General features: G+C 55.0%; 1 protein-coding gene across 4 annotated transcripts in view; it reads right to left on the bottom strand.

Moving 5' to 3' along the window:
• HERC2 (HECT and RLD domain containing E3 ubiquitin protein ligase 2) overlaps positions 1–19,824 on the bottom strand; it is a 140,625-nt gene that overhangs the window by 58,515 nt on the left and 62,286 nt on the right. For 3 of the 4 annotated variants that reach the window (XM_081124750.1, XM_081124749.1, XM_081124747.1), the window contains exons 27-44: positions 18,504–18,718; positions 18,114–18,246; positions 17,894–18,021; positions 17,613–17,808; positions 16,368–16,501; positions 14,799–14,972; positions 14,588–14,724; positions 14,327–14,478; positions 13,472–13,663; positions 8,216–8,403; positions 7,008–7,200; positions 5,621–5,803; positions 4,054–4,235; positions 3,472–3,619; positions 3,201–3,397; positions 2,728–2,961; positions 1,859–1,997; positions 518–658 (exon numbers count right to left, since the gene is read on the bottom strand). In XM_081124750.1, the coding sequence (XP_080980876.1) occupies positions 518–658; positions 1,859–1,997; positions 2,728–2,961; positions 3,201–3,397; positions 3,472–3,619; positions 4,054–4,235; positions 5,621–5,803; positions 7,008–7,200; positions 8,216–8,403; positions 13,472–13,663; positions 14,327–14,478; positions 14,588–14,724; positions 14,799–14,972; positions 16,368–16,501; positions 17,613–17,808; positions 17,894–18,021; positions 18,114–18,246; positions 18,504–18,718 (3,066 nt within the window). The remainder of the gene's footprint in view (positions 1–517; positions 659–1,858; positions 1,998–2,727; positions 2,962–3,200; positions 3,398–3,471; positions 3,620–4,053; positions 4,236–5,620; positions 5,804–7,007; positions 7,201–8,215; positions 8,404–13,471; positions 13,664–14,326; positions 14,479–14,587; positions 14,725–14,798; positions 14,973–16,367; positions 16,502–17,612; positions 17,809–17,893; positions 18,022–18,113; positions 18,247–18,503; positions 18,719–19,824) is intronic. The other variant, XM_081124748.1, reaches the window with a different exon arrangement.

The following is a 19,824-nucleotide window of genomic DNA, read 5'->3' as shown; positions in this document are numbered from 1 at the left end:
TGCGCAAACGCAACACCTAACGACCGGCACTGACTTGTCTCCAGGTTCAGGATACACCACCACCGACAAAGCAGCCACAACATGCACCTGCACACGTGTCTGCACGCCTTTGCGTGTGACACATTCCCCAGTCGACTTTGTCAGTGGACACGCAGAGACAGAGAAGTGGACAGAGACACAGACGTGTCTGTGCATTTCCTCAAGTGCCCAGCAGTTGGTGGCACAGACGTCAGGCCCCACTGGTGAGGTCCCAGGGCCGTGCTCTGTGCGTGGAACGAGCGCAGGGTCTGGTTAAGGCGCAGGCCTCACCTCTGAGGTCAGGAAGGCCTGAGAGTCTACGTTTGTACCGTGTCCTCTGTGTTGGGGTCAGTGCTGCTGTCCTTGGGCCACATTAAGTAGCAGCGGGAAGGCCCTGCGCCCCCTTGCCCCACCAGATCCCTCCGTCTCTGTGCATGAGACGGGGGCCGTATCATCTACGCGGGTGGGGCCTGTGTCTGGCACACCGACCCTCACACACCTGTCTGCACAGCAGCCTCCTGCACGGCAGGCTGGGCCAGGATCTGCCGGAGCTGGTCCTGGTGGGACAGCAGCGCGCGGCCCGCCTTCAGGATGTACAGCTTCAGCTGCTGGCTCCGAAGCAGGTCCAGGTCCACTTGTCCTGCGGGAGGAAAGGACTCAGCGGGATGCACGCCCTGCTCGAGCTCACTCCACTGCGGCGACGGGACATAAACAAGCCGTCGCTGTGGGAATCAGGTGACCAGGCCCAGGGCTGTGGACTGAAGGACTCATCTTTCCCAGAGTTAAATCAAGACCGGGGATTCTGGGGAAGTGCCCTTGCCTCTCGGGTCTCCCCCTTTCCTGCTCCTCCATGGGCCGGACTGAGATCAATGGCTGAACACAGAACTCTGTGATCTGTTATCAGTATCATCAAATAGCTAAAATTCCAACCAGAAAGGTGACAAAAGACTTGCGCCTTTCCTTGCCAAGCCACCACCAGGACAGTTCTGTCCAGTACTTGCCACCTACAGTCCTCTCACTCACGCTCTCAGGAGCACAACCCTCCCCATGCTCCCCTCTAGTCACAGGGACACAGCCGCGCCCCAGGCCACCAACCAGCAGGCTGAGGAAGCCGACCAGAGACGCAGGCGACACAGGAGCTGAGCACAGCTGTCCCAGCAGTGCCCCAAGCAGGACACACGGAGTCCCTGGGGGCAGTGTGGGGACGAGGGACGGCAGGAGATGAAAGCAGCACAGGTGCCCCTCGGGCATCGAGGCCGACTACCAGGCAGCCAGGGTCATCTGCTGTGACCGGCTAGGGGACAAGGCTAGTGGATTCTGGACGTGCTGTGGCTGACACGCTCGTGCCCTCCAGCTAGGGATGTGAGCTGGAGGCTCAGGTAAAGGTGTCACCATCGTAAACGCTGCAGCAGCAGTCACGGAAACGGGAGAAATGGTTGAGAAAACTTGAGAGGGCAGAACAAGTGGTGTTAGGAAGATACCACGGGATTTCAACAGGGAAAGAGCAGCGAGGGGGGGACGGCTCGAAGAACATGCAGGGGCGATGCAGGGACACCGCCAAAAGCAGGACCCAGACACACGAGGGGCCCACGTACAGGGGTCTCCACCCACTGCCAATGGGGACAAAGCAAGGCGGCCCTGCTGGGTCTGCAGGTGACGAAGCCAAGAGCAAAGTCCCCAAAGGCAACTGGGCCAGAGAACACGGCTGGAGGGTAACAGGGGGCAAGAGAGGACAGACACTGGCCCTGGGAAGAGGGGAGGCCATGCCCAGCGCTGCCCCGGGTTCCACCCCACAGCTCAGCACGGCCCCCGTCTGAGCCCAAACTGACAGCGGGCTCACCTGCAAAGCCCCGTTTGGGCGACTTCTTCATCCGGTTCTTCTCCAGCCTGCTTCCCGCGAGGTTCACCAGCTGCGCCCAGACCGAGAGCATGGGGTCTGCGAAGGGCAGGTTGGTGATGCTGAACGCCACGGCAGGGAGCTGCGGGGAGAGCACGACGCTCACCACGCGGCCAGGGCAGCGGGAAAGAAGGTGCCTGGAAGTTACCACGACCTCGAGGCTTAATTCTCAGAGACCTCACACGCCCAGTCTGCTGACAGACGACGCGAGAGGAGGGACGCGTGTATGTGCAACAGACTTAATCTACGGTACTTTTTCTTTGCCAACTTGTCAAAGGGTTGTAATTATTACCTACTTAGGCTTTTCTGTACATTTTAAGCTTACTACAGCGTATACATATTTCTGTGAAAATCAGTGTTTCTAGAAACACAGTCAGACTGCAACGCAGGTCACATCAGGATAACATAAACCCTCCCTCCCCTGGGCACCCCGACTTTACAGATCTAGGGTGACAGTAGCTGCTACACAAGCCGGTCACTCAGCACAATTAAAAAGCATTTCTACGGGAAGAATGGCCCTTTTTTTAAAAGGAATCATTTTTAGGGTTTTTTCAAAGCTGAGTAGTTGAAAACTCTCACGGTTCCTGCTAAGTGACTGCTGTCCTCCCCCGTCTTTTGAGGCTGAGACAACATGTGAACTGCTAACCCCCAACCCTGTGAAGGCCCGACTCACCCCAGCACACAGAGCAAACAAGGGAGCTGGGCGGACGGCCCCTGGAAGCAGCGAGGCTACGGGACTCGCAGCACTGGCAGAACCCAGGTCTAATATAAACCCCTCACCTCACTGCCAGCACCGGGCACCAAGCACCTACCGGCTTCAGCTGATTCAGCGGGCACACGCGGCACGTCCGCATGTCCAAGAACTGCACGGTGATCTTGCCCTTCGGGGTGATGCGCGTCACGGTGCCCTCCCCAAACTCCTCGTGCATGACCTGGCCCCCCAGGCGCAGGCGGCCGTCGATGCCCCCGATGACGGCCAGGACAGCCATGAGGCCCCCCACCTCGGGGCTCTCCGAGGCGTCCGGGAGGCAGTCCCCCTGAAGGGCCTGGTGCAGAGAAAGGGAGCATGAGGACGGAAGCCTGAGAGCTGCCTGCGCCCTACCACCTACAGCTGGGCCAAGTTCATGGTTAATCATGCCGCGCAATAATTATTCCCAGTAACAAATGTTTTAAAACGTATCTCTGAACAAAGCATGCAGCACATACAAAGACGGCTTAATGTACAAGTCAGGGTGACATCATGCAGAGGTCACCAGGCAGACATGACCACGAGCGCAGCACCCACCCCGTCGGCCGGCCTGGCCCCACAGCTGAGGGTGACGGACTGCAGCTGGGAGTTGATATACTTGTTGATGAGGCCGTTCCACTGGCCCAGGGAGTGCAGCGTGCGCAGCAGGGCCACCGCCTCCTCCGCCAGGGTGCTGCTGTGAGTGGCCGTAAGTGAGGCCTGCGGCCGGGCCCTCCGCCTCCGCAGAGTGGACTCTGAAAGAAACACAGGACAGGAGCTATGGACGCCCCGCTCACCAGCCGGGACCCGAGGACGGAGCGCGGCCCACCTCTAAGAAAGGGGATGTCGGAGGAGCAGGTGGTGAGCAGGCTGCCCAGGAACCCGAAGAGCTTCTCCACGAGGCCCTTCATGTCCTCTGCCCGCTCGGCCTTGTCCCAGGACGGCAGCACCGCTTGCAGCAAGTGTATGGCAAGGATCTGTGCGGGGCGATGCAGATCGCCGGAGTTAGAGAAAGCCTCTGACACACAGAAACAAGAGTCTTATTTTCTATTTCCTGCTCCTATAAGGGAATTTACCACGTGAAATTCTAATGTTCACTATTATGCAACAGCCAACTACACCCAAGTTGACTAACGACATGGATGACCAGAGGTTAAAGAAATAAGCTGTGTCACAGACGCAGGCACTCGTTTAACTAAACAATCATCCCTTCGTTTAATTCTCCTCGAGCCAATCACACTACAACTCCTGTGAAGATGAGACGTGACCCTCACAGAAGTCAGTCAAGAACCTCAGCCCGCTTCTAGGAACTGACTTTGGGGCGAGCCCACTAGTTTCTGGATGGGACGCCGCCCACTCCTGAATCGCTTAATAAACCCAGTGGGATCAGGAGGAGCCGGGCACACGTTACCTGGCGCTGCAGCGAGGCAGCCGTGAAAGGCGCATGTCCCTCGACGACCCGCATGAGCAGGGCGATCCAGGGTGGGGAGCTGAGCGCGGCGCACATGTGAGGCGTGAGCGCGATGCTGCGCACGAAGCCCAGTGAGCACCAGCGGCGGTGCTGCTCCCGGCTCACCAGCCTGGTTGGGGAGGCTGCGGACGACGGAACCCGCTCGTACTGGCCCCAAGAATCACTCAGCGCAACCCTGGCTTCCAATTCACCTGCTACACTATGTTCATGAATCCAAAGTGAGGGAGGAAAGCCTCCGGAGGAAGACTTTGGGGTTATTTCAAGGAACATCTGACAACATTCTAAAAACCTTTAACAGACGTGTAGTAACTCACACTGGTTAAGGAACTGGAGCTACTGCTTCTAGGTCGTAGGAAGATGGTCCACAGTCCACAGGACATGGGGGAGAGCACCTGTTACGTCTTTTTAAATGTCGTGTGTTTGAAAGATGCCCCATAATGTTGTTTCTACTTTACCTGCACCAGGAATGGCCAATCCGAGTATAAGAAGTCGTGTTAATAGGAGGCGAGCAAGGTTCTCAGGAGCTTTAACCAACTGAACTCTGCTGAGACTACAACCTGCCTGCTCCGCCCTTCCTTGGGTCATCCTCTGCCCATTGGGGCTGTACCACGACCTGCTTAGACCCACCCGTCAACTCACCTTCCCCGCCCCCAGGGCCCAGGGCCCCTGCTCCCACGCCACAGGGAAACACGCCCTCTCCTGCACTATCACACCCACCTGCTCTAACCTGCACACACTCACATGCGCAACAACCTGCACCCCTCCACACTCACACCCCACCCCACCCCACACACACTCAAGCACCTCAGCGGGCTGAAGTGTATCCCCCAAGTTCCTGGTCATCCAGAACCTTAGGGCGAGACCTTATTTGGAAGTAAATGCCTTGCAGATGTAACTAAGGCAATGGATGGGGGTGGACCCTAAATCCCTAATGAAGTCCTTATCAGAGACAGAAAAAGACGCACAGAGATGCAGGGGAGGCATCTGTGCCCCTCACAGAGTGACCTTTCTGGGAAGTAGTCACAGGAAATGTAAATGATTAAGGTGGGGGCACACTGGAGCAGGGTGGCCCCAATACAATGTACCTGGTGTCCTCATAAAAGGGGCAATTTGGAGACAGACAGACAGGACAACACCCCGTGAAGACGAGGGCAGAGAGCGACACCATAGGGACATCAGAGTCAGCCAGCAAACCTCCAGCAGTGAGGAGAGGCCCGGAGCAGAGGCCCGTGCAGCCCGAAGGACCAGCCCGGACCCAGCCCTGCGGGCACCTTGATGCTGGATTCCAGCCTCCAGGAATGAGGCCCTCATCCCTCATCTCTGCTGTTTAAGTCCCTGTTTGTGGTACTTAAACGTGGCAGCCCGAGCAGACCAATAAGCTACCAAGATTGTGGTGATTTCTATCGGGTGCCCTAGGACCCCAATGCACGCAGGCAGGCGTGCGCGCGCACACACACACTACCACGCGACACAAGCGCAGCCCTGATCCTGACCCGCTCTTGATTACCTGTCTTGTCCGTGGTTCCGCTTTCCACCAGCATCCGCAACAGCCCACACAGGGTCCTGGTGGCCTCGGTCTGCATGACCTCAGCGTGGACCCCGGCGGAGAGGCACAGAGTTTGCAGTAAGTTAACGGTGCTGGTCAGCATCATGGCGGTGGGGTGCATGTTCCGTTCACATTGCTCAGCTTCTGAAAAAAACATCAGAATAAGAGACTCTGCTCCCAACAGAACTGGAAAATGTGCCTGCGTATAATTTAAGGGAGTTAACGTCACAGTCTTCTTTTTACTGTGGAGGGGGAAGCAGCTCTTTGCAAGAAAAGGTGCAATTCCAGATGCAGTAGATGCTCACCCTAATCATCTCTGTGCCCATCTCCTCAAAGAAAACCAGCTTTTGAAACGAGTTAAATTTTTAAGAACCACCTCAGCACGCAGCTCAGAACGATTTCAAGGATCTGCTCTCTTAGGAAGCAACTTGTCAAATGTCAAACGTTGGCTGCTGATGAGCCAGCTGTGTCCTTGACGGAGATGAGGTGCCCATCTCCACGGAGGGCACAGAGGCTCTGGGACTAGCGGGTGCGAGGCAGCAGGCGTCTGTCACTCAGCCAGCTCCCTTCTACTCTGAACTCGTGAGGGAAGCTCCAAGCAGAGGCTGCGAGGAGGGCTGCTAGGCCTGACACTGTGCAGTCAGAGGCAGTGACAGCAAAGCCTGTGCTGACCCCCTAGGCGGGGCCACGCGGCTTCCATGTGCTACTCCTGAGAGCCCACAGGCGGGCATCGCCGGTGCCCACGCAGAGCCAGCCTGTCCCACCTCCACGCCTGCTCTCTGCTGGGCTCAGACTCTCAGGTTTCCTCTCCTAACCAGGAAAGTCCCTTTAGAAGCTGGACCATGCTGCACACACGGCCGGCACCTGAGCCCCCCCAAATCAGGGCTGGCCTCCCGGACCGTCCTACCAAGACCAGCCATGAATGCTTCTCTCACATCCCAAGGTCTTCTGGATGCATCTAGAAAAACGTGACAAAGCCCTCCTCCCACAACCCTCGATTTCCTCATATGGGACTAAACTTTCTGGGGTCACTGCAAACTCTCACCCCTGCATCTCTCAAAGCAATTAGCACTGCAGCAGCATCCCGAGGACAGGTGAGGGGAGGGGCAGGCCCGCCCACGCTGCCCGGCTGAAGCACGCCGGCGCGCCTGCCCCACTGCACTGTCTCAGCGGGAGCAGGAGGCCTGTCCCGACCTCAGCGGTGCCCAGAGCCAGGCTGCACTCCTGCAGCAAACCCCAGGGGCTTGTGTAGCCTGGGCTTCAGGGGCAAGCCCGAAGCTACCGAGCAGCGTGCGGGTGAGCGCTGCCAGGGCCCAGGCCCGCGGGAAGGCTGGCCGCCAGCGCCCACCTGGATCGTCCTCCGTGTCCGAGTCCTCGGCCGAGGGCTGCGCGGCGGCCGGCAGCTCCGCCAGCTTGAGGTCGTACTTCCCCTCCTTCCCCATCCTGTAGGAGTTGGTGCTGCCCGTGTCCCACTGCACCCTGATCCAGCCGTCCTCTCCCAGCTCACCGATCACACGGCCGAGGCCGGGAGGAGGTCCGTCCTGGGGAAGCCACAACGTAGACGGGTAAGAGGCGCGTGCTGTCCCATCGCAGACGCTGCCTGAGAGCGGCTACGTCACTAGGCAGACGCTCTGAACCGCTGGCAACAGGCACCGCGGCCAGCCCCACTGGACACGGACCAGGACACTTCTCACGCACCTTTCCCAGGAGGGACACAGGAGACGTGCCCTCTCAGTGCCACCCTCACTGGGCAACATGGGGACAAGGCTGGCCAGCCCGGCCCTGGCGCCTGGTCCTTGGCCCCTCACTGCCTCACGAGGCTCCACGAGACCAGAAATCGGAAACCAGCACCTGTGTCCCCTCTCACTGTGTGTTCCCCCTCCGGCTCTCGCTTCTGCGTGAGCTGGTTCCAGGAGGCCCTGCTCGGTCGTATGGGCACGTGGACTCCTGACGTGGCTGAGGAGGCCTGGCTTTAGTGGGCTGAGAAAGCCTGGGCATGACAAGAACCCTCCCACACCCTCGGAAGGTGGGCACCGTCCTTAGCTGGAGACCAGGGCGATGACAGACTCTAGCCCCCAGAGCTCCACCTGGGGAGGCCTGATGGACACGGGGGCCATGTGCCACAAGGAGAAGCAGAAAGGAGACCACCATGGCCGGAGATGGCCGGGCAGGGCACCGAGGGGATGCATGGCCACCAGCTCGCAGAGGCAGCTGGGTGTCGCTGCAGAGCTTCGGGGACGCGACTGCTCAGACTAGAGTCCTGCACTCCTCATTCTCGCCCTTGTCCTGGCTGCACCTCGACTGGAGCCTGTGCCAGGGGCTCCAAAAGCAAACGCCACCCCTCGTAGACCTGGCCCTGCACGAGGTGCCCCACGCAGGACGCTGTTCTCTCTACTGTCCTGACTCCGTGCACCTGACATTGGGAATGAACAGCTGGGTCTGTCAGCTGCACACGTCCCGAGTGAGCAGACATTTGCTCCATTGGCGAGAGCGAGACAGTCAGGTTGTGAAAAGCTGAGGACAGTGCAGCCACTGCACCTAAGCAAACCTGAGTACCTGGTCGCCCCACTTCCAGTCCACACCCCGCATGACCCTGGTTCCGATCTTCATCATGGCGGCCAGCTCGGGCCCCGAGACAGGCAGCTGCGTGGGGGCCGTCTCCTTCCTTGTCTCCTCCAGGACGGTGGCAGAGGCGCCTCGGGCCAACACGTTCCCGTCTTCCTCAACATTGTCACCACTGGGGCCTGTCAGGGCATCAGAACCAGCAGCCAGTCAGTACCCAATTAATACATATGACAAAGATAAAAATTATCTTGTTTTAAAATATGATTTCAGCAAAAGGGAGAGAGACAGAAACAACGAGAGTTGCTGATGGGCATCTGCAGTGAGTCCTGACCCAGCTGCTGCCTCCTGCACGCCCCCTACTGGGGATTGAGCCCACAACCTGGGAATCTGCCCTGACTGGGAACTGAACCGAGATCTCCTGGATCTGTGTTCAATGCTCAACCTCTAGTCACGCCGGCCGGGCAAAGATAATAATTTTAAACAATTCACTGTGTGCCATGGCCGGTGAGGCACAGTGGTTAGAGTGTTGGCCTGCGCACAAAAGGGTCTGAGGTTCGATCCCCAGCCCTTGTTGGGGCGCATGTGGGAGGCAATCAACCTATGTGTCTCTCTCACATCGATGTTTCTCTCTCTCCCTCCCTCCTTCCCTTTCACTCTAAAACTCAATGGAAAAAATATCCTCAGGTGGGGATTAACAACAAAAAAGAGAGATAAAAGATATAAAGGCAAAGTGATTAAGTTTGAAAAATTTGCATCACATTTTTACTAGAATAGACAAACAAAAGATAACCACTTAAATGTCTAAGAGAAAAATTAACTTTAATTATGGTGCTGCGCAGGAGAGACCTCAGAGAAGGCGAGACCGCCAGCCTCAGAGTCCCACGTGCAGGGTGGGCCTGCACTGGCCTCTGGGAACCTGGATCGTGGGAGGGGCCCCCACTCCCTGACTGAGGAGGCCTCGCTGTGCTAAACTCTTTGCACAGACAGTGTGGTGTCTGCCAGAACCTGCTTCCTCCTGGGTCTGGAACTTGGGTACGTCCAGGCGGAGACCAGCCCTGTGGGGACCCTGGGCGCCAGGTCTCTGATGAGCTTCCCAGAGGGACAGCAGTTCCTGTGTTGTCACAGTGCGTGTCCTGTGGGCTCCACTGGGACAGGACCTGTGTCTGGTTCTCCCAGACCTCGCCCAGGCACCTTTTCCCTTTGCTGAGCTGCTCGGTGTCCTCACTGAGATAAGTCTTGGTTCTGAGTGTGCCTCTGCCTCTTGTCCTGTGAGGCCTCCTGGTGCATCACTGAGCCTGAGGGTGGTTTTGGGGACCCGACAGGGGTGGCAGTGGTGGAACTCTCTAGAACCCTGTTTGGTAAAAGAAAGACTAAAGGAGCAGGCATGAAGTATGTATTGGTCCCTGTGGCTATGGAATCACCATAGTATAAAACAGGAGCGGAGCTGTCAGAAGCAACGTGCACCAGGGTGTGAAAAGAGTAAGTCCACCCCAGGAGTGGCTGGTCTGTGCTCCGACTGCTGGTGGCCTTGCTGGCCTACGTGAGGGGAAACGCAGGCCTAGGAGCTCCTTTGGTCTTTAGTCTCTGCTCTAGGTAGGAGGGGAAGTCCCCAAATGTCATTCCCAAAGGTAGGCCTGGGAGGTCAAAAATGTAGAAAGTTTGTGCTCCTCTCTCCTCTGAGAGCGAGAACAGGGGTCCATCAGCCCCAGGGCAGGCGTGAAGCTTCAGATGAACTGGGGGACCGGTCTTCTTCCAGGCCGGCAGGCCTCCATGAGGCCCTGGGGGCAGGGGTGCATTCCTGCCGGGCCCCACCCCTCCCTGTAATGTCAACCCTGGAAATGCTGAGTTTACTGGGAAGGCTTTGAAGACATTTGCAAGTAGAAAAAGGGGATCATTCCTGAAGTGGCTCAGTGGGGTTGTTCTGGGTCTTTTTAATGTTTTATTGATTTTAGAGAGAGAGGAAGGGAGAGGAAGGGAGAGGGAGTGAGAGAGAGAAACATCAATGATGAGAGAGGAACCCTGATCCGCTGCCTCCTGCACGCCCCCCAGTGGACACTGAGCCTGAAACCCGGGCGTGTGCCCTAACCAGGAATCAAATCAGTGACCTCTTGGTTCACGGGTTAACGTTCAACCACTGAGCTGCACTGGCTGGGCTGTGGCTTAGAGTTTTGTGGCCACAGTATCTGGACATATACACGTAAAATGAATATAAAATATATGAAAGAAAAGCCCTGGCCTGGGAAGAGGCTGATACGGGTGTGAATGTGTGGAACACAGGCTGGAATTTAAACTCCAGAGCAGGGTTAGCAGAAGCCCCATAACCAATGATTTGTGCCATGGCTTTTACCTACTGGACCCTCTGAGAAAAGGGATACAACAAGAGAGGCAATTTCTCCACGAAAATACACTGCTCAGACTTTTAACAGTATCAGTCCTTAGTTGCTATGAGGCGTTAAGACATGGGACGGGTGACTCACAGAGGCTGCCTGTTCCCAGCCTGGTGCGTGCTTCTGACGGGTCATGTGGGCACGAAGACCACAAGATCAAAGAGCAGAGGAAAGCTTGGTCTGCACTTGCCCTGCAGCATCTCGGGATTCAGGCAAAGAGCATCGCAAGCCAACCAGATCCACACGTGTGCAGAGCAGGACCCGAGGCTCAAGAGGAGCCGACACACATGCTTCTCAAGGGCGCAGGTCCTTCCCCAGCGCAGACCACAGATTAGGCCACAAAGCACGTCTCTGACAGAAACAGGCAGATACACAAAGCACCTTCTCTGACCATAATGAACCGGAAGTAGACATTCACAGCGGAGGAAAACTGGAAAGTTCACAGGTATGTGGAATTAACCCACAGACACTAAACCAACCAAAGAAAACAATCACAAGAGAAATGAAATATTTTGAGATGAATGAAAACAAAAATGCAGCATACCAAAACTTGGGGGATGCAGCAGAAGCAGTGCTGAGGGGGAATTTACATCTACAGAAGCAAACATTACAAATGGAGCCCTGGCGGTGTGGCTCAGGGGTTAGGGTTGGCCATCTGAACCAAAGGGTCAAGAGTAAGCACCTCGGCTGCAGGTCTGACCCCCGGTCCAGCTGGGGTGGGAGTGGGAGACACCAGTCGACGTCTCTCTCACACCGATGTTTCTCTCTCCCTCTCTCCCCCCTCCCTCCCTTCCACTCTCAAATAACTCAACTGAACATCTGGGTGAGCTGGGAAAGAACAAAGTAAACGGGAAGTCAGAGGAAAGAAGGAAAGAGTAAGAGTAGCACAGAGATGAGTAGAGAGCAGGGGAAAAACAGTCAACAAAATCAAAAGTCGGGTCTTTGGAAAATATCAACAAAACTGAAATATTTTAGGTACATTAAGGAAAAAAGATACAAAGAACTAAAACCAGAAATGAAGCGGCGATAAGACTACTGAGTCTACAGAAATAAACACGACTGACTATAAGACAGTTCTGGGAATAACTGTGACCAGTAAGTTAGCAAACCCAGATAAAACGGATAGATTCCTAAAAACACACAAATTACGTGAATCGACTCGACAAGAAGCAGAGAATGCGCACAGACCTACATAACAAGAGGCTGTATCAGTGACCCAAAACCCTCCCAACAAAGGATGCTCCGCACCAAGTGGCTTAGCTTCTGAATTCTGCCCAGTGTTTAAAGAGTTAGCGCCAACGCCCTAACTCTTCCAGAATCAGAACAGCAGGGAACAGTCCCCACTCACTCTAGGAGGCCAGCATTTCCCCGACAGCAAAACCACAAAACGCTGATTAAAGAAAAGAGCTAAGACCTGAACAAAAGCCACCCCAAGTGCGTGGAAGAAAAGGCTCAATGTCGCTAGGAGGACAATACCCCCCAACACAACCTACAGCTTCAGTACAATCCCCAGAGAACACCAATGGCCTTTTTGTAGACATGAGAAGCCAGCCCTGAAACTCATTCGGAAATGCAAGGGACCAAAGTACTGAAAATAATCCTGACGTAGAAAAACAAAGCTGGAGGACTCACTTGTCAGTTTCAAAACTTACCTCAAAGCGACACTGTTGAAAACAGTGTGGTCCTGGTACAATGACAGACACACAGACCAGCAGATCAGAACAGAGTCTAGAAGGAAACCCAACTATCGATGGTCAAATGAAGACTCTTTTCTACAAATGGTACTGGGACAACCGGAAAACTCAAAAAGATAAAGTGAACCCTTACCTCGCACCATGTTTAAAAAATTACCTAACTATGAACCACAGACCTAAGTATGAGAACTTAATGTTTTTAAGCTTCTTTTAAAAACAGTAAGCCTAAAGAAGAAAACATAGTGGGTGATCCTCACGACCGTGAATCTGACAATGGTTTCTTGGACATGACGTCAAAGGCAGAAGCAGCAAAAAAATATACACACACACTGGGTTTCATCAAAATTTCAAACTATGCATCAAAGTAAAACAGGGCCCACCAAGTGGGACAAAATACCTTCAAATCACGTAACTGATAACAGCGTGGCATCTGGAACAGGTAACGGACTCCTATAACTCAACCACACCAACATCCCAGTTAAAAATGGGCAAAGGATCTAAACACTTACTTTTCCAACAAAGACAGACAAATGGCCAGCAAGCACATGTAAAGAGGCTCAACATTATCTGTCACTAGTGAGATGAAACCACGATGAGATGCCACCGCACTCCTGCTGCGGGGGCCTGCATCCTCAGACACCGAGAGTACCTGGTGCTGGGCGGACGTGGACAGGCCGGAGCCTGTCCACTGCTGGTGGGCACTGACACGGTGCGGAGCTGTGGGAGCCCAGCAGCACTCAGCAGTTAAGCACAGGATCTCCATGTGCCCAACTCCACTCCAAGGTACGTGACAAAAGAACGGAAACAGGCGGGTGGATGGGTACACAGAATGCAGCATGTTCACACAGTGGTAATGTCTTTAGCCTGCAGCACTGACACAAGCCAGAGAAATCATCCGCAAACAGGCTGACACCTGTGTGGTTTCATGGACGTGAACTGCCCAGAACAGGCAAACCCAGAGCCATGAAGAGTAGGTTTGCTGCTGCAAACAGCCAGGGAGCAGGGAGCCCGGAGTTGCCGCTACACGTATGGGTTTCCATCTGGGGTGGAGGGTTATGGAACCAGACGGTGGGAATGTGTGCACAGCTTGGTGGGCGTGCTCCATGCCCCTGAAGTATAAACTTAAAGTGGGTGACACGGTCGGTTTCACGTTGTGTTTTACCTACCGATGAGCCGCAGCGCCGTCTGCGCGAGGGCGAGGGTGCCTGAGTTCAGCAGCAGGCTGAGGTTGTGGGCGCCGTGCTGCAGGGTCAGCATGCTGAGCATCACCAGGAGGAAGCGAGCCTGCGGGGTCGTCCCCAGGCTGGGGCCCGAAGGGTTCTCGTTGGTGACCGTCTGCAGGGGGACAGGCTGGATACCTGGAAAGCATTGGCGCCCACCTAAATTTTTTGTGCGTGGAAACAAGTACATGATGCAGAAAGCTTTGGCAATTTAACAACTCTGCCTGCTTTTCAGTGGATCTCCATAGTGTGCACATCAGGGAGCCTCTGTGTTTTGTGGCACTAACGCTACCAGCGTCATCCAAGCTACCACACACAGCCACCTCCGTCTGTCTGCAAAACCTACCTGGCTGCTCCCAGCATCGTGCTGACTCACTCCACTTCAAACACAGCAAAGTTCACGTCCCTGCCACACACACAACCCTGGCATTGCTCTGTGGATGCTCACTTATGACCTAAGAAATTGGGAATTAACACAGGATACCCATTTCAGGGTGTATGGTGTAAGTGACACCGTGAGGAGGTTAAGATGTCAAAGCACTGTATTAGGAGACTACGAGATTGTGTCTTCTGACAAATTTGGGAAGCTATGTTTAGAATCTGAGAAAGTTTGAAGCAGCTTAGATGATCACTCTAATGGAGAAAGTTATTAAAGTCTTTCCAAGAGCAAACATGGGCATCTGCAGGTTTCCACAGCACACAATGAAGAGCCAGCCTACGAAACAGCGCCAACGTGATCACCGACGTTCCTGCGGCAGCGATTTTAATGCAGCCTGTTAACCATGAGGTTGTTTAACTCACCAAGCTCTTTAAACTTGGCATTTGCATCCATCAGAATGTTTCGGATGTTCTGAACTGCCCAAGCATACAGCTTGCCAAACGTCACTTCCAGCAGCATCCGGTTAAAAGGTGGGATCAAATCGACATCCTTCAAGCAATCCGTAAGGGGCTCCCTTTCACACAGAGAGAGGGAATTTTACTGAGACTGTGGTCAGGCTCTAACCTACACAGAACGTGTGGACGCCACCACCTCCCGACTGGGAAGGAACGTTCCCGTTTTACCCTATGTCGACCCCCTCAGGGATAAGCCGCTGCCATCCACAGAACATAGCGTACTGCACGGACGGAAGCAGGAAGTTCTTGGCCGCCAGCTTTAATATGGTGTCTATCCCCTCCAGGCGGACCTCCGCTCTCTCCAGCTGCAAAACACCAACGCGCACAGGTGAGTGTCATGGGTCCTGTGCGAGGCCAATGGTCCCCGCACAAGCCTCACCTGCTTCAGGAGGCACCGCCTCATCTTCTCCACATCCACCGGCTCCTCCCTGAGGGCGAACTCGGCGATGGTGGTGAGGAGCGCTGACTGCGGGTGGAGGCCCTGCACGTTCTGCTTCAGCCACTTGTACCTGTGAACACCCGTGACTGTGCTCAGCAGAGGCTGCCACTTATCCTGACAAAGGAACCATGCACACCGTGAGTTCACCTGCTGACGTTAACATGCTCTAAGACAGTTACTCCAGTAAAACATAAGTGTCCACAGGTGTAAACCGGTATTTTAAACTTAGGAACTAACTTATAGTAAAAGTAACTAGATCATAAATAGCTTATAAATGAATTTTAAGTGTCCATACTTGATGTACTTTGGAAAGCACTTAAGTACGTGGCATAAAGTTAAATTATCATCCATATTAACAGCCTCAGGGGCCAGGACAGTTTCTGAAGGAGACATTCAATGAATGAACGAACGGATGGTGAATGAGTGAATGGATGGAGGATGGATGGATGGATGGATGGTGAATGGGTGAGTGAATGGATGGAGAATGGATGGATGGATGGAGAATGAGTGAATGGATGGAGGATGGTGAATGAGTGAATGGATGGATGGTGAGTAAATGAATGGATGGATGGTGAATGAGGGAATGGATGGATGGTGAATGGATGGATGAATGAGTGAACGGATGGATGGTGAGTAAATGAATGGATGGATGGTGAATGAGGGAATGGATGGATGGTGAATGAGGGAGTGGATGGATGGTGAATGAGTGAATGGATGGATGGTGAATGAGTGGATGGATGGATGGTGAGTGAATGGATGGTGAATGAGTGAATGGATGGATGGTGAATGAGTGAGTGGATGGATGGTGAATGAGTGAGTGGATGGATGGATGGTGAGTGGATGGATGGATGGTGAGTGAATGGATGGATGGTGAATGAGTGGATGGATGGTGAATGAGTGAATAGATGGATGGTGAATGAGTGAGTGGATGGATGGTGAATGAGTGAGTGGATGGATGGATGGTGAGTGGATGGATGGATGGTGAGTGAATGGATGGATGGTGAATGAGTGGATGGATGGTGAATGAGTGAATAGATGGATGGTGAATGAGTGAGTGGATGGATGGATGGATGGTGGATGGATGGATGGTGAGTGGATGGATGGATGGGTGGTGAGTGAATGGATGGATGGATGGTGAATGAGTGGATGGATGGTGAATGAGTGAATAGATGGATGGTGAATGAGTGAGTGGATGGATGGATGGATGGATGGTGAGTGAATGGATGGATGGATGGATGGTGAATGGATGGATGGATGGTGAGTGAATGGATGGATGGATGGTGAATGAGGGAATGATACAATGTATTCCTAGGAGTAGAAGGAAATGCTTCTCTGGGGACGGATTGCCCAGGGCACCTAGGCAGGCATGTCTGGGGCTCAGTAACCCACTTTAACGAGCCAGGACCCTCCCTCTCCACCCGACGGATGCTCCAGGACAGAGAGCTGGAACTGATGGGTCCCTGTGCTGTGTCTCCACCGGCCAGTCTCAGGACCATAGCGGACGCTCACCCTGGGTGACTTAATAGCAATGGGCCTCTTGTCCACACTCATGGGGCTGTGAGGCAACAGGCAGGCTTCTTCTAAATCACTCTCCTCGTTTCCAATTTTTTCTTCCTCATCAGTAGGTTCTGGCTTCTTAGGAACTATGTTTAAAAACATCATTCATTATAAAAACCATTTACTTAAATACAGTTTCAAATGAAGAAATACTTCTATCTCCATAAAAGGACACAAATATTTTAATATTCACTGTCATCGGAAACGCTCAAACTACAAAAGTACCATAAACACTCTCACAGTGACAACACTGCCTCCCCGCGTCAGGGGCAGGACGGCGGGGGTGCCGCCGCAGGGAGGCCCCATGCAGGGGCGGCTGGGCTCAGCCAGATCTTCCTTCAAGGGCCGGTGCTGGCGCCTGCGTCCTGGCAGCCCACCTGGTCTATCGCACACATTCGCCTCTGCTGCAGCCAAGTGGGACCTTTACTCATGGAGGCTGCAATTGAAGCTGTATGTCATTCTCATGTGACAAACATAATCTTCCTCTGGTTTAAAAAAAATAATTCCCAAATGCAAACTCCAGTCTTAGGTCCTGGAGAGTCCGCAGCAAGCAGCCAGTGGCACTGTCCCAGACCCTGGCGCGCCCACTCTGGACCATGCCATGGGCGTCACCAGTGCGCACTGGACTGACAGAAGCCTCTCGCTATGTTAGTCTCTGTAATGAGGGAAACTGCTACTGCGTTTGCAATGTGATGTGTGGTGTTGCTTCCATGTTTTAGTGCCTTTCAAGGCTTTTAGTCTAATTCTTTTCAGCATATAATGTAAATAACAAGCAACATAACAGTACGCTGGCACAGCAAGACATTACTCAGCAGGTTGGCTTTGCTCAGACCCCAAATTCCCAAGAAAGCCCTGTCCCTTCAGCACCGGCCCTTGGCCAGCTCCCGAGAACTGAGCTGAGCCCTCGGCACGTTCAGCCTGAGAAGGGTTGGTTTCTGTGCCTGCGCTGAGGGCTAGGAGCACGTGTCCCAAGTCTGACAAAGCTGACGCTAATGACGTGACTCAGGTGACCCCTGTGTCTGCTCTGCGGGCTGGAGTCTGAGTGAGGCCACCGCCCAGGCGCCCACATCTATGGGGCCAATCCAACGACAACCCCGACACCGAGCTCAGGTGAGCACCCTGGCCCTCGGCCCTCACACGTCGTCCCACATCACTGCTGAGAACTGAGCGCAGGCCTCCAGACCTTCCCGCGCTCACCTCGCTTCTTCCTCCGCTCCCGGATGATCTTCTGTGCGGTCCTCCGCCAGCGGGGCAGAGCGCTCAGCAGTTTAAACTTGGACATTATCGAGAGATCGTTACAGACCGCGGGCCTCAGCTCATTGAAGAGGAACCTCAAGCGCTCGATGACGGGTGCGCAGACCTCCTTGTAAGAGCGGCCCTGCTCCTGGTGCGTCTGCCAAGCCAGAGATGAGAGAGAACTGATGCAGGTCGTCTCCCGACCGCGCAGCCCAGAGGAAGGAGAATCAGGACCTACCCACCTTAATGAGCGAGCACTTGGCTTGGTAGACAACCCGGCAGACATCCACCACCGACTTGGGCAGCGCTCTGTGCTTCACCTGCTCGATGCCGAGCGTGCCGGCATGAACCAGAGACAGCGCCACGTGCCCTGGAAGAGACATTCACAAAGGGGCAGGGAGGGACGCTGTGGCCGCGCGTGAGCCAGAGACCACGGGGCAGCCGACACACTAAGCTCCCTACCTAAGTCTTCATGTTTTAAGAGGCAGCACAGCAGCAGGCGGCCCACCTCTTCCACGGGATGCTCGGGGGGGAAGGTGATGGGGGTGGTCAGGTGGCACTGCCGACAGTACCTTTCTATCTGACACAGGAAGTCCTGCAACAGAAACAGCAGAGGTGACTCCCGGCCGTCCCAGCCATCGTCACCGGTCTGAACTCCACGACGCAGCCTCCCAGGCACCTGCAGCCGGTGGGGCTTCCACAGCCTTGTGGGCACATCGAGCGGAGCCACCCCCACCTCCCAACCCATCTTCCAAGAGCACATGACCCAAGTCACGGAGCCCCCCGGAGAGCAGGAGGGTGACCACAGGTCAGCCCTGCGGACAGGACGCTGCGTGTGGGAGGCCGGCTCACCTTCACATCGTGGTCCTGGATGTTGTTGTCGGCCAGCGCCTGCAGGAACGCCTGGGAGTGGTCGCCCAGGGCGCGCCGGTGGGCGCAGAGGCGGGACTTGCTGGCGGGGGTGCCCCCGGGGGTGCTGCAGTGGTCCTGGTCCTTCTCTTCATTGTAGCTGTAGTGGATCTGGCTGGTCTGCAGGCCTCCTGAGAAGATGGACGACTGCAGCCACCCTAGAAACCAACGCAAACGGTCACAGCCTGAGGGCACTGCTCAGAAACACTGAGGAGAAAGGGCGAGGGCTGGACTCAGCAGGGAAAGCGGCTTCATCGTGTAAGAGTCGCTCTCACACACTCAGGCGGACAGGCCTGCAACGCCTCACAGGCCCCGGGCTCGACGGCGCGTGGCTCTCCTGCGCTACGCGGACCCTGAGCTTCCCCAGAGCAGAGCAAGACCCTCCACCAATGAAAAGACAACAGCTGGCGAAGGCCCAGATGATGATCAGCATTTATTAGCATCAGATACTTTTAATAAAGGTACGTGCACTGCCTGAGACATAGCCCTAGTGCACACTTAACAGACCGCAGTGCAGTGTGAAAACACATGCACTGGGAAAGCAGAGCGTGGCTCGCTCTATTGCGATACCCACTCTCCTATGGTGGTCTGGAAGCACTCTCACTATCTCCCGGGTGTTCCTGTCTCTATGTGAAGGCAAGTGACACTTTCTGGTTGCGCAACACCTCATGGTGGTGTCAGAGGGCAGTGTGACAGTCCAGGCTCACACTTCCTGGCCACCTGCCCCGGTGGCGGCCGTCTGGAACCACAGCACCGCGTGGAGACTGGGCTCTGCGTTCCGCATCTGGGGCTCCGTTCCCGTGGGTCAGTGGCCACATGCAGAGGCACAAGGGCAGCAGGCCTCCCTCCCTCCGCTAGGCAGAGCCTGCGGGGCCTGCTGGGGAGTGAACATGCACAGAGATCTGGATGGAGGCAACGGGCTGAGCACCCCAGTGGAGAACAGCACGTGTGTAGGGTCCATGAAGATACCGCATGCCCAGGGCACCGTCCACCTAGAGCATGGATCTCACAGTCACAGCAGGACACTATGGAGCATGCGACACAGGACCTTCTGAGGGACGGGTCCTGGGAGACCGAGGCCCAGCAGATAGGAAAGGAGAGCTGTGTGTGGCACAGACCGGCCCTCATGCGGAAGGCGACGCTCCAGATGAAAAGCCAGACAGCACATCCTACAGACTTTTCTCAATGACCGTGTTATCAAATATTCCCCACCGCCGAGCAATCAGTCCCGGAGGCGCCCGCTGGGCCCTTACTGGGAAACGTA

Source organism: Miniopterus schreibersii (assembly GCF_964146895.1).
Source record: "Miniopterus schreibersii genome assembly, chromosome: 22".
Taxonomy (NCBI): Eukaryota; Metazoa; Chordata; class Mammalia; order Chiroptera; family Miniopteridae; genus Miniopterus; species Miniopterus schreibersii.
Note: the sequence above shows the minus strand (reverse complement) of the source record. Positions and strands in the feature narration are given on the sequence as shown.